This window comes from Arachis hypogaea, chromosome 4, assembly GCF_003086295.3.
Source record: "Arachis hypogaea cultivar Tifrunner chromosome 4, arahy.Tifrunner.gnm2.J5K5, whole genome shotgun sequence".
NCBI classification, from domain to species: Eukaryota; Viridiplantae; Streptophyta; class Magnoliopsida; order Fabales; family Fabaceae; genus Arachis; species Arachis hypogaea.
Window position 1 is genome coordinate 10,787,424 of NC_092039.1, and position 13,864 is coordinate 10,801,287.

The following is a 13,864-nucleotide window of genomic DNA, read 5'->3' on the forward strand; positions in this document are numbered from 1 at the left end:
TCTTCATCTTCTATTGCGTTTTCTTCTTCCTTTTCTTATTTTATATTCTCATAATTCTTCTTGTAAGAAAAAAATCAAATAAAGAAGAAAAAAATACATAATGTTACAAAATCAATAGAAAGAAGAGGATGGAAAAAAAATTGTAGCAACAACAACAATAATAAAAAAACGACGATGAAGATGAAATACACAAAAAAAAAGGAAAAACACAAAAAAGGAGAAGAAGAAGGAAAAGAAAGAGGACGAAGAACGCAAAATATAAAGAGAAATAACATAATTTCAACAAATTAATCTTCTTAAAAAATGAACGAAATCTTCTAAAAAAGTTAATCCTTTTAAAAAAATATTTTTTAATAATATCTAAAACCAATCTTAAAAAAACTTTTAGTTGTAAAATTTAATTCTCAACAAATTTTAATTATCCAGTCAACTCTTAATCTTATATTTATTAGACATTAATTTTTCCATCAAAATTTAGTACAAAATTAGATAAATTAATTTATATTATTATTTTTTAAAAAATTGATAGAGATTGATTTAGATTTTATCATTTTAGAGTTTATTTTATTTTGAAGAAAAATAGAAGTGTATGGAAAAATGGAATACGATGGTGTTGGGTGTGGAGTGTGGATTGTGGACTCTGTCTTCGCCTGTAACTCTTTGACAACATGGACGCAGACACCTATTTAGGAGACCCTCTCTTCTTCTTTTCTTCTTCTCTCATCTCTCTCTCTCTCTCTCTCTCTCTCTCTCTCTCCAGCACCGGCTACACCTTCCCTGCTTCTACCTTCACATTCTCTATTTTTTTTTCTTCTGGGTCTGCCCAAAATTTGGTACTTTCTATTCCCTTACTCTGAATGGGTGCACAAAACCGTTAAAGTTTCATTCTTTTTCACTCTGCAAGATCTTCTGCTCTTCTGGGCAACTCTATAGAGGGTTACTTTAAATTTATCTTTTTTTCTTAATAAAATTCTCCTTCCAACAACAATTGTTGTGAAAAGTGTTCTTTTTTATCTACCTCTGTTTGTTGGGTACTGAACTAGAAGCCCCTCACTTATTTTTTTTTCCTTCCCGAAATGGTTGTTTGTATACTGTTGCTGGTTGGCGCTTGATCTTCAAATTTTTTCTAGGTTTCTGATGGTTACAGAGCATCTCTTTTTATTTTGGGTGGATGGTGGTGAAGGGGTTGCTGAACTTGAATTGTTGATTAATGATTACTACTGAAGTTTTGTTGAAGTGATAAGCACTTTCAATTTTGCTTCTCCTTTCATTTGTTGGATCTTGGGAATTGTTTTGATTTGGTTTGTTGAAACAGTTTGTTCCTCTTTTGAAATTTTTGAAACTGTTTTCCTGTAGGTGGTTCTGGATACACTTTTGATGCTTTGTTTTTTCAAAACTTGAAAATTGTCTCGTCTCTTTTTTTTGTGGTGGTGGATGATTTTGTGCATGCCTTTTGCAATGTTGTTGTGAAATATGAAGAGGGGGATTTTCAGCTTTCATTAGTTTGCTTTAAGATTTTCTTCTTCTGGGGTTCTATGGATCTTACATTTCTAGCTACTTTGTCTTCCATCAGCAACAGCTTTGTGTTTTCAAATATTTATTGGTGGGGGGTTTCTTTTGATTGCAAAAGTTGTATGGTCTTTAATGTCTGAACATTTTGATATCATATTTTGAACTGTGTTCTTGGTTTTGTATTTGTTTTTGAAAATAATAATAATCATAAAGCTTATACTGTCTGTTTTTCCAGGGGAGTGGAGCTTGATGTGATCACTGATATTGGGGAGGAAAACCTTATTGATTTTGCAAATGCTAAATATTGGTAGGTCCCGAAGTCAGCCAAGGGCAACCCGAGCTATGTCGTTGGGAGGTATGATTATGTCTGCCCAATTAGAGCACATATTAGGGCATGCCATCTCTATATTTATATTCAATGAAGCTTGGATACTTAGAGGGTCATCAATTTTAAGTTAAGAATTGAAAAGATCCTTTTCTAGGTATAGGGTAGGTGGGATGCATGTTTATACCATCATGTTTGTAATTGACAATGCACAAGTTGTCAATTGCGAAATTTCTGTAGTTTATTTCATGTTGCTTGGTTGTTTACTAAATAATTTCTTTTTACTTATAATTGAAGTTTGGATATATATATTCTTACTTGTGTTTGTTTTTCTTTTAGGCATGGACTATGTGGATCCAAAAAGGAAGGGCAATTATTTTGGAAAAATTTTGCTTGCTGCAGCATTAACAACATTATGCATTATCATGATCAAGAGATCTCCATCGTTGAATTCACCTAGTCCGGTAACCCTATAATGTGACATTTACTGTTTATGTTGATGAAGTTTTTTTCGAATTCAATGTCATAGCTGCATAAATGCTTATTTGGCAGTCGATTTTTGCTAATGAAAAAAATTCCTTAAAGTGAATATATTGTTCTTCTAACTTCCAGCATTGTCGATTCGGATGGATAAATGTTAAAAGAAACCAGAGGAATGAATAATAGAGGGCCATCCTTAAGAAGAAATTTGTAGAAGATAGACAAAGTTCTTTCCAGTTTTCTTTTGTCCCTTTTTTGTTTTAGTTTCGTGTTATATTTCTATCTAAAAAGTCTAAGTTATTCCGTCATCTTATTTATTCTTCTCCTTTTCCTTTTTCTCCAGTTTTCCATTCGTGAACCAGGGGTCACTCACGTTTTGGTGACAGGGGGTGCCGGATATATTGGTTCACATGCCGCCCTGCGACTCCTGAAAGACAATTACCGTGTCACCATAGTGGTATGTGTCTTCAAAATATTCAAATCTTATCGGATAAGGTCAACACGCTCACTATTGTTTGTGCATTGGACATAATGAATGTTCGGCATTGCAGGATAACCTTTCACGAGGAAATTTGGGTGCTGTGAGGGTTCTTCAAAACTTATTTTCGGAACCTGGAAGGCTTCAATTTATATATGCTGACTTGGGAGATCCAAAATCTGTATCCTTATTATCTTTCCTTGTTACAAGGTTTCTTTTGGTGTTGATTTTAATTCTGATTGAAGCACATGTTAGAGAATGCCAAAAAGATTGTCTACTTAACTAGGAATCAGGTTGATAAAATATTCTCGGAGAATAAATTCGATGCTGTCATGCACTTTGCTGCTGTCGCATATGTCGGAGAAAGCACAATGTATCCTCTTAAGTAAGTACTTGAAGCTTTTCTTTAGGGATGTGAATCACTACTAATAAGTTATTTTTATGAGATGTAGATGAGATGCTTTGATGTAAAATTCATTTTTCTCTGTTATACTTTTGTTTATTTAATGAACTTACTTTTGTGTTAGGTATTATCATAATATCACATCAAATACTTTGTTGGTAGTGGAGAATATGGCCAAGTATGGTGTGAAGACATTGATATATTCTAGCACATGCGCCACATATGGGGAACCTGAAAAGATGCCCATTACAGAAGAAACAGAACAGGTTGGAATCTAATGTGGTCTGATTTAAGGACTTTGGTTGACAAATCTTTGCTTTTTTTTTTTTTTTGCTTCTTGTAATGTCTTTGATAGATATGGGTATTTTCCAATGTCAGCATCCAATTAATCCATATGGAAAAGCCAAGAAGATGGCAGAAGATATTATCATTGATTTTTCCAAAAATTCGAAGATGGCAGTAATGATTTTGAGGTTTGTCTTTTACATTACATTCCTGATTTCCCATCATTATCAATGATTCTTAGTATATCTTGTTTTTGCTGAAACCATGCAAGGTGTGCATGGTTCAAATGTCATGCATATTAGGTAGAAATTTAATAATTTAGGTTTTGCTTATATGCTTATCGTTGATAACTTTTCTTTTGCCATCTAGATACTTCAATGTGATTGGATCTGATCCCGAGGGCAGATTAGGTGAGGCTCCAAGACCTGAACTACGCGAGCATGGTCGTATTTCAGGTGCCTGCTTTGATGCAGCTCGTAGTATTACATCTGGCTTAAAGGTATGCCGCCGGCCATTGTCATCATTTAATCGTCTGAAAAGGAATTGTAAATTATTTACTTAAGTCAGAAAAATATAAAATCCGTCTAGGGGATTAATCATGGAACTAAACCTTTGATGCATAGTTTGGAGAATCGATAATTCATACTTAACATTCGACGCATAGTTGTGCTTGTCAATTTTTTCATCTTTACTGTCACCGTTTCCAAATAATTGTCGCTTTCATCTTTCCTGTGTTCATTTTGGTTGCTGTGACCTTGCAGGTTAAAGGAACAGATTATAAAACACCAGATGGAACATGCATTCGGGATTATATTGACGTAACTGACTTGGTTGATGCTCATGTAAAAGCTCTTCAAAAGGCAGAACCTGGTAAAGTTGGGATCTACAATGTTGGCACCGGAAAGGGTAGGTTTTAGTTAGCACTTTGGATATGAACCACACTGCAGAAATTTTCTTGAGAAATCAAACCCGGTTTTCTTGGTTATCTCAAGATTCTCATGCTAGGCGGTTGTTTTTTTTTCTTTTTCAGGTAGATCAGTCAAGGAGTTTGTGGATGCTTGCAAGAAGGCTACCGGGGTGGACATTAAGGTAGACTATCTTCCGCGCCGGCCAGGTGACTATGCCGAGGTGTATAGCGATCCAACAAAGATCAGAGTCGAACTGAATTGGACTGCGCAACACACTGACCTCGAGAAGAGTTTGCAGGTTGCATGGAAGTGGCAGAAATACCACCGTGACGGTTACGGGATCGCCTCTGCAATCTGAAGCTTTCTAGAAAGCTTTTTAGCATAGCAAACCATATCAGCTGCCCCTTTGATTGCTCTCATACATGTATGTTAGGCTGATTTTTTGTTCATATAGAGAGGGTTGGTAGCTTCATTCATTATTATACTTACATGTAATTCAACCACACAATGATTCAATAATATAATGAATGCTCTGGCTAATGCAGCATTGACCAGAATTTACTTAAATTTGTAGATTTATTTCAAGTTGAAACACAAAAAGAAAAGTATGCTTGCATTATAGCTTTTTCCATAATTAAAATTAAAAATATTAAACGAGATTATGATTTTCGTGCTAACGTAAACATTGAGAGGTCCTGATCACCGAAAAAGCAGCCAAACAATAAACACAAAATAGAATTTAGCTTATTCTTTATTGGCCAAGAAAATAGCTATTTTCATAAGAAATAAATAAAAGAGCTTCTTCCTGTCTATTCATATTCTTTGTGGGTCAACAAATTGGTCTGGTATTAAGAGTGTGTGACAGTTTGCACGTGAAAGGTTGAAACAGAAATCTGTGGCTCAATGTGTCTCCGCTGGATAGAGCAACTCGAGCCCACGAATTGATCTTTCATTTTGCCGACAGTTTTTGCATCATTGATTTTGTTACTCCGTACTTATAATCTTTGAAGTGTTTTTCCCTTATATATTTATTATGTTCAAATTTTTAATGCTTTGCTGGTAAATAATTGTAATCATTTTAAGACCACCATGGTTTAAGAGAATAAAAGTAAAAAAAAAAAATTGATCTTTTCAATGCATTTAATGCATAAAGAAACTTAAAAATTTACATTTGTTTTGCATTTTCTATGTAAACTTTCTGATTGCAGTGTCGTTAAAAAGTGCCCTTAATGTGTGCAGCTGATACCAAAGATTAATTATTAGTTACTGATAAACTCTGATGCTAATAATTTTTCCATATCAAGTATGGCATCATGTTGAATATGAAAGAGAGAGAGCGAGCGGCGCATGTAGGTTTTTAGAATTTGGAATGTATGCAGCCATCAAAATTCCATTTGTGCAAACCTAGCTTTTATTTGCATAAGTAATTGCAACCATATCAAAGGAAGTAATTTAATTTCAATCCAAGACTACTAGTAAACATGAAAAACAAGTATATATATACAACTATATACTCACTGCTATTAAATATTGTTGTCTAGCAATGCCCAAAATTCCTCGAGCTCCATGTTCATTTGTTGCTGAACCACTCAAACCAAGTAGTTGTTTCCTTTTTAACTAGGGAAAACCAAATGCTCACAGTTCACAAATTAGATCACTGCAATTCCGTTTCACCCAATGATATTTCTTACTTTTACTGTAAAATGTACAAGACGAAAATGAAGTAGATTCAAAATTAATGAGCTGTAGCTTTTACACATCAAGACTCAAGTAAACAAAACATTGTCATCAAATTTGGATCCTATGACATTTCCCAACTAATTATGTTCTAATAATATGAAACACATTGTACGATAAAATAAAATTCTGTAACCAATACAATAGCCATGATTAAGTGTAACAATTGCACTGGAAGACGACACACCATTCGAATCTCAAGAAATCAATCATTAACTCATCAAGAAAATGATTGCAGCGCTCTATCAAAGCTTTCTTCGGCTGTTGTTACTCGTTTAACCAGTACATGGTCCGGGTGTGAAAGTTTCAGCTGACTGCAAAACAAACCAATCACTCATTAGTGAAATATCCTCTCATAATATGAGCTAGACTTTATTTCAGTCCCGTGAACTATGCAGTATCTTAGTATAATGCTGTTGTTTTAATTTAATACTATCATTAAATAATATGTTAATAATCTTTATCTTAACCTAACAAGTTCAGCATTGACACACCAATGGGATGAAAATAGGATAGACAGAGAACCACAGTGCTGATTGGCTTCTACAATATCAGTTTGTCAACCATAAAATTATTGTTTAATTAAAAGTAAACTTCAAATATAACCAGTCTGGAACATGAATAACGGCTACATTAGATTTCCCACTTCAAGCACACAGATATGCCCTAGGGTATATAGCCAGACCACACCAGTATAAACTTAAAAAGATTTCAATCACCTGAATTTATATAAATCTTAGCACCATATTCAGGTGCTTTAAACGACTTATGCAGTAAAGAATTGAATCTTATAAAGCAATTAATCCAATTGATTTTTGAACTCCTACTTCCTTACATTCATCACCAAGTACTACCATTTTACGCTAAAATGCTATGAGCCTGTGACTAAGGACACCAGCTATCGTGTACATATTCAAACTACAAATATTACCTGCTAGGTTGATTATTGAATAACACTTCTTAGGGTGCAAGTGATTCAGCCCTCTATATCAATTCTAGCTTGATTTCGATTGAAATACAAGGAGATATACTACAGATGGGGAAAGCCAAAAAAGGGCTCCACTAAAGACGCAACCACTCATTCAGAGAAGGAAACAGACAATAATGGTGTTCTGACAGTTTACCTGAATGATTTAGAAGATGGCTTGCCAAGGTGAAGACAGCATACAACTAGATTAGCTAGAGTTTCTGGATCCCTGGCATCCTGTAAAGATCACAAAAAACTTTGTTAACTACATACAAAATTTGTCTTTTTCTCCCCCAAGGAAAAAAAAAAGTCTTGTCAAACGCTATTGTAACATTTCTTAAAGCCCTATAAAGTCTAGAAGCCAAGAATCACCAGAGAGAATATATGAATATTCAGTTAGAGATGAAGTGTGAAATTTCTGGCAACATTCATTCATTCATTCAACAATTTATGCAAATCATACAAGGAAAACTATTCAGATTCATTCTAAAGTGAATAAAGTTAACAGAAACAAGCAGTATGAATTAACAGCAATTGCAGAACTTCAAGGAGATATATCAAATCAACCAGCTAAAACTTGCCTTGTTCAGTGCTTCAACCAAAAGGGTTTCAGCTTCGTCAAAGTTACCCATGTGCATGCAGCAAACAGCCTTCCCATTCAAGAGCAAACTGGTGGACTGATACCTCTCAGACAAATCCTGGAAGATGAGATGTGCCTCTTGGATCTTTGACCCACCCTGATATAATACCAACCACACCAAATTCATAAAATGATTACCAAATTCATCAAATTAATTTTTTCAAATTTGATTTCTTACCACAGCCAAATCTAGCCATGCATTGGCAAGCTGTGTGAGGGTGTGATCCTCATCAATCTGCTGCATCATCCTGAGCTGCCTCTCAGCATAATCAGACCTATGCATCTTAATAAAGATCTGCACATTCAATGCATGCCTGAAACCAAAGATCCAAAGTTGACACAACAAACTCACACGATCCATAAACTAATAGAATGAATCAGATCCTCTTAAATGAAGATGCAAACAACCACATCATACACAAGTCACAACTAATATCCAATTCAATTTGTCCACTTATCGAAATCGACACTATTCCCCCAAATTTAATAAAATAAAAACGGCAACAACAACAAACTTAACATGTTTCTGGATTAAATTGTTCCGTACAAATTGAACAGTAACTAAACATTTCACAAATAAGAGATTCACGAAAAAGAGGAATTACAATTCCATTGTTCCTCCGGCATTGGTGTACTTAAGAGCCTCGTTGAAGTCCTGCTCGTGCAAGAAAATCGTCCCTGCGATCAACCTCAGCGTAGGGTTGTTCCCGATTGCTGGATCCGCCAGCCACTCCTTGAGGCTCGAGATCGCAGATTCCTGCACCAACAACCAAACAAATCAAAACCACGATAAACTGGCGAGATCTACGGAGACTCCGGCGATAAATTGAGGATGAACCTTTTGTGAGGCGCCGGAGAAGTAGAGGGCGAGGAGCTTGACGGCTTGGAGAGGAGTGGGGGCGTTCTGGTCGATCTCGGAGATGACGAACTGGAGCTGGCCGAGTGCGATGTAGCAGCGATGAACCAGCGAGTCCCTCTCGACGACGTCGTCCGGTGAGAGGTTTGAGCCGTCGCTGCTGTTGATGGCGGCTTGGTATGCGCCAAGGTAGAAGTTGTTGCGAAGGTTGAAGAGGTGGTCCGGTGCCGCCATTGTTACAGAGTTTGGTGCAGACGCAGATCTGAACGAAGAAGAAGAAGCAGCTTTGCGCACAGAAGATTCAGATCAGAAAGAACCGAAGAGGGAGTGATTCGTGTCTGAGCTATTTGATGAGTGAAAGACACAACTGATTAAATGAAACTTTTTTTTTTTACTGACAGTAACGGAAATGAAACAGGTCATGTATTAATGCGTTCTGGGCTGCTTTTGTTTTATTGTTGGGCTTCGGCTTGGGCTCACTCTTCCCACGCTGAATAAATCTGATTATTTTCTAATACCAAAACAAAAATATCTGATTATTTTCAGGTGGATTTTTTTTGTCATTACACTACTCACACACCCACACTAGGTTTTTTAAACCTCATCCAATCATGTTCGCAGCGCTGGCCAGGGGAGTGAGCAGCGTTGTTTATGGCGAGGTTCAGTAGTCCGAGAGTGAGAGAGATGAGCGATGGTGAGAAGGGAAGGTAGTTTGAATTAGAAAATGTCGGGTTGCGTGGGTCTGGTTTTCGAGTCCTTCCTGGCTGTGGGCCGGGAGAGCCCGTCTCTCACCGTGTCCAGAAAAAAATCTCATCCCAATCTCAGCTGAGATTTGAGAATGGGGCAGCTTGATTAAGAGGCAATATCATTGCCATTTCGTCTTAGGCCTCTGCTGCATTATTTTCATTTGTTTGGATTTCGAATCTCAACTTATATACGAGTAATTTATTGGCTAACAACAAATTTTTAAATAGAATTTCAATTTTCAACGAATTAATTATTGATTTGTTAGGTCAGAAGATACCGTAAAAATATATAATTTTTTTTGTGACAAAAAAAATGATTCTTTTCTGTTTTGAGGTTAAAACCAAAGTGGTTTTTCATATGGAGATATTTTTGAATAAAGATAATAGTAAATATTTAAACATAAGTTATGTTAAATAATTTAGTCAATTATATCAAATTATCTAATGATTTTTAATTATTTTCTTTAAATGTATAGCCCAATTATCTTTGAACAAAATGGGAGTTCAAATTTTAAAAAAGTTCTTTAGAAGAGTTTAGAATTACCTGCCTAACATTTACTGTGCCAAAAAAATTGAAAAAAGAACTAAATGTGTCTATTTCATGGTGAGAAGTGCTCAAAGGCCGGTAGAATTTATTGTTTTTAACCATCACTTCTAGCTATCAATCCAATTTCTTTATTTTAGTAATCTAACAACATACTTTTATCTCATACTTTTAAATATTAATGACTAAATGTTACAAAAAACAATAAATTTTACTCATCCTCTAATATTGTTCTTTGATGGTTCCTTGTGGTAACTATGCGGTGTATTCAATAAAAAATTTTTATCTTTTTTTTTTTTTTGATATTCAGGCCATTGGTATCTCAACTGTACTTAATTAGTTAATTTTGGTGAATCCAACTCGAGCTAAATCAAGTGGCTAACGAGAATATCAGATTTAATAGTTAAGTTGTGCCTAAAGTTGAGCGAGTATAAATTGGTTATAAAATTTGAGTTTTATAAACATTTTTCTTTAAAAAAAAAAAACAATTCAAAGAAAGTAAAAGTCATATTCTAATGCAATAGTTCTACATAGTAACAGAGAAAAATAATAATGCTAGTATCCTACAGTCACAATCATGTCATAATCTTTACAAAAACATACCTCTTATATAACAAATATTTGGGAGGGAGGACGAAAATAAATGAATAAATAAAGGGAAGAAAAGAGGCTTTAAGAACAACTATAACCACATTTACATTCAAAACCTCAAGGTAGAGCCATAGAGGTATATATAAATATTAAATAACTATAACAAGTGTAGCCTATCCCACTATATCTGCGGTCAATTTGTCCAAAATTTTCATCCCATTCGGAGAAGCAATTACCACTGTACATCTGCATCACAAAATGAACACAAGCAACTCAATTTGTGTTTCCAAACATGCCAATTTCCTTGCTTATTTTAATTACTTTTCTTCTATGAAGAATACTAATAAAATCAATGTAATAACATTCTCAATCACATCAGACAGTAATGCAAACAAAGATGTTGAACATGCTTGCATTCTTAACCAATTTTGATGAACATAACATCATTCAACTAAGTATTTTGAGCTCAACAGACACTTGGCTCTATCGGATTCTTCCAATATATTCGTCATCTTATCTAGTTCAATCAGTTTCACTGTCAACCAATTGTCCAAAACTTCAAAGATTATAAAAGTTAAGATTAGATAACTAACGGGATTTTAGATACGACCCCATGGTCAACAACACCATCCACAGTATCAAGGCGTTTTGCTACTTCAGCTGCAGGTATGATCACTAAGTCAGCTGAATAGACTCGTACGAATAACAAGGCTAGATCTTGAAAGAGGTAGGATAACTGTAAAACTTACCAAGGCTTGCAATTGGAGAAGTAAATATAAGATCAAGAACATTACATCCTTCTTTGGTGACTAGGGGGAAGTCACCTCCTAATGGACCTGCTTGTCCTATCGCCGGTCTTCTCCAAACCTTCAATTTGCAAAAAACAAAGAATAAATAGAACATCATAATATACAGTTTTCATTATGAACGATAACTTGCTAAGATGGCTAAGATAATGAGAAATTAAAAGAGGAGCATAAAAAGCTGTGTTGATTAACTATAAGGTAGAAACAAAAGGAGATAAATTCAGCTCCAAAGAGCTCTTCATGACAACATCACTTTTTAAGGTAAAAGCATCCATTCACACCTGAAATCATTAGCCATAGTTTATATAAAGTGAATTGTTTGCTAACCTCGGCATCGCCCAGAAATATATCATCAATCTCTTCGGCGGTTGCCAGCCAGGTTGGCTACAAGGAAAAACTTGAATAGAAAAGGCAAATATATACAGGAAAAAAATATCGAAGCAAATAATTTGCATAGCTGCTTACAGACTGAATTAAAACTGGAATAGAACCTTCCAGTCCACCTTTGTACTGGTTTTCTTCGATAATGAACACAAGTTTATTGGCGGCATACAGTATGGACTGCACAAATGGGGAGTCAATTATTGAAAATTGACATTCACAAATATATATATATATATATATATATATATATATATATATATATATATATATATATATATATTGCGTCTCACCTTCTCCTGCAGTATGGATTCCTCACTTTGCAGTTTACGGCGCCCAATGATAGCCACAAGTGTCCCTTCTTCTATAGCATCAGCATCATCAAAGGCAAAATCAATCTACAATGGAGCAATTGCTAATGATTATGAACTAAGATTTCAAGTATTAGAGGAATAAAATGAAAAGAAGAAAAAAAATCCACTTTACTTTACACATTTCCACCTTTTACTTAAATTCAAGTTTCAGGCAACCAAGATCCTCTAAACAAGAAACACTCAACATTAAAGGAAAATGTAGAAGATAATTATTTTTATGCACACTTGAGTACTGTCTTGGTAGGTATCCAATGGTATCCCAGACTTTGCTGCCTCGCTTGCACTTGCAACAGACCTGGAACAACCGATGCATTAAGGTTCAACGGTTCATTGGTTTGATCGAAATTCCCATTGTATAAAGATATTTCTATCGCGGAAAGTGACCAAAATTCAAAATATGGCTAATTCAAATAACTAACATCATTGAAACAGCATAGTAATGACTGATAATATAAAAAAGGAAGGGAAGAAGAAATGTAAAGTGCCAAAGAGGAAGAACTCACATGGGAATCCCTACTATGTCCTTCAAATTACCGGTACGAAGCTGGCGACCCAAATGCTGAATTGCCATACCAGAAGCATGACCAGACCCCAATCCTACAACCATTCCACTTTTCACATATGTGTCTACCTATCAAACAGCATATCTACAAAATCATTCATCTCCCAACAATATGGAAAATCACTATGCATAAAAAAGGAGTTTTAATCCCAACATAAGCCTAGTAACCCTAAAATCTGGACAACAAAAAGCTGCATACATTACAACACTAGGCATCAACAACAAGAATGCAGTACTGTATCAACTAATTCACAGAAAGCAACCCAACAAAAAGAGAAAGGATTTTTTGACAAACATTGCTAAGTAAAACATGAAACTAGGGATTATGATAACAAAGCCAGTGAATTCTGAATTGGCATGCATGAAAAACCATACATTGATCACACAGAGTAAATTGCAAAGTTGCAAACTTTGAAAGCTGCAGAACTTGGAAGTCAAGTTTCGTAGGCATACAGTGTATTGAGCTGCTCGGAGAAGTGCGGAACTGTCATCGAGACAGGAACGAGTCACCATTCTTAGAAAATCGTGGTTGCTTCTTCTTCTTCTTTTTAGAGGTGTTGTGGAATGAAGAGGAAGCTTTGTTGAGAAGGATGAAGATGATGAACAAGTTAAAGAAGCCATTTGATTCATGTTCATCACACTTTGTGGTTATTGCAGAGTGGATAAGGGATTCTGCAACGCAATTTCACCAATGAAATTTATATGTTTTCTCCTTATACAATTTAGTTTTTCTCACAAATAAAGCACTACCAAAAATTAAAAAAAAATGTACTTTTTAATTAGATTCAAGGCTTCAAAGTTCAAAGAAAGTTTTAATAAGTTTATATGTGTTTCTAAAATTTTATTAAGACACAGAGACATTCTAGATGAGAATTTTTTGGTGAACACTTAATATACTTTACATTTACTTCGGTACTAAATATATTTTATATGATAAAACAAATATTTATTACAGAAAAAATATAATCACTTATGATTTATAAAGAAGAGTTTAATTTTGATGTATTTATAATGTAAAAGATTTTACATAATTATATCTTTTTTTGGATGATCATTTATGTGATCGATGTAAAAAGTAGTTATTTTTATTTATATGATATTACGTAATTAGATATACGTATAAAATTATTTTATCGTTGATCAAAATTAAGTTATATAAAAAAATAACAGTTTGATTTGTTTTTCCAGCCTTGTATATTTATTTATTTCTCTAAATAATGAATGCTTTTTTTTCACCTTTTTAAGAATTAATTTATCCAATATAAAAAT

At 34.6% G+C, this 13,864-nt stretch overlaps 3 protein-coding genes across 6 annotated transcripts; 1 reads left to right on the forward strand and 2 right to left on the reverse strand.

Annotated features, from left to right (window-relative positions):
* The first annotated feature begins 539 nt into the window (after positions 1–539).
* On the forward strand, positions 540–4,958 carry LOC112796243 (UDP-arabinose 4-epimerase 1). Of its 2 annotated transcripts, none has more exons than XM_025838610.2 (11): positions 540–833; positions 1,748–1,867; positions 2,177–2,301; positions 2,661–2,774; positions 2,869–2,976; positions 3,089–3,180; positions 3,323–3,464; positions 3,577–3,671; positions 3,853–3,982; positions 4,245–4,389; positions 4,514–4,958. In XM_025838610.2, exons 2-11 carry the CDS (start codon positions 1,807–1,809, stop codon positions 4,747–4,749), a joined length of 1,248 nt encoding a protein of 415 aa, XP_025694395.1. In that variant the 5' UTR covers positions 540–833; positions 1,748–1,806; the 3' UTR covers positions 4,750–4,958. The 2 variants fall into 2 exon arrangements, with proteins under 2 accessions (XP_025694395.1, XP_025694396.1); XM_025838611.3 differs by having other exon boundaries at positions 689–1,031.
* Positions 4,959–6,059: 1,101 nt separating this feature from the next.
* On the reverse strand, positions 6,060–9,508 carry LOC112796244 (coatomer subunit epsilon-1). Its single transcript, XM_025838614.3, has 6 exons — positions 8,574–9,508; positions 8,341–8,492; positions 7,914–8,049; positions 7,677–7,832; positions 7,253–7,332; positions 6,060–6,442 (listed from the first exon to the last, which is right to left on the reverse strand). Exons 1-6 carry the CDS (start codon positions 8,823–8,825, stop codon positions 6,349–6,351), a joined length of 870 nt encoding a protein of 289 aa, XP_025694399.1. The 5' UTR covers positions 8,826–9,508; the 3' UTR covers positions 6,060–6,348.
* Positions 9,509–10,369: 861 nt separating this feature from the next.
* LOC112796245 (probable ribose-5-phosphate isomerase 4, chloroplastic) lies at positions 10,370–13,492 on the reverse strand. Of its 3 annotated transcripts, none has more exons than XM_025838617.3 (9): positions 13,049–13,492; positions 12,537–12,664; positions 12,259–12,328; positions 11,953–12,057; positions 11,744–11,839; positions 11,606–11,662; positions 11,222–11,339; positions 11,066–11,132; positions 10,370–10,718 (listed from the first exon to the last, which is right to left on the reverse strand). In XM_025838617.3, exons 1-9 carry the CDS (start codon positions 13,229–13,231, stop codon positions 10,646–10,648), a joined length of 897 nt encoding a protein of 298 aa, XP_025694402.1. In that variant the 5' UTR covers positions 13,232–13,492; the 3' UTR covers positions 10,370–10,645. The 3 variants fall into 3 exon arrangements, with proteins under 3 accessions (XP_025694402.1, XP_025694403.1, XP_072091160.1); XM_025838618.3 differs by having other exon boundaries at positions 12,537–12,630; positions 13,049–13,308; XM_072235059.1 differs by lacking the exon at positions 11,606–11,662 and having other exon boundaries at positions 13,049–13,384.
* Positions 13,493–13,864: the final 372 nt, after the last annotated feature.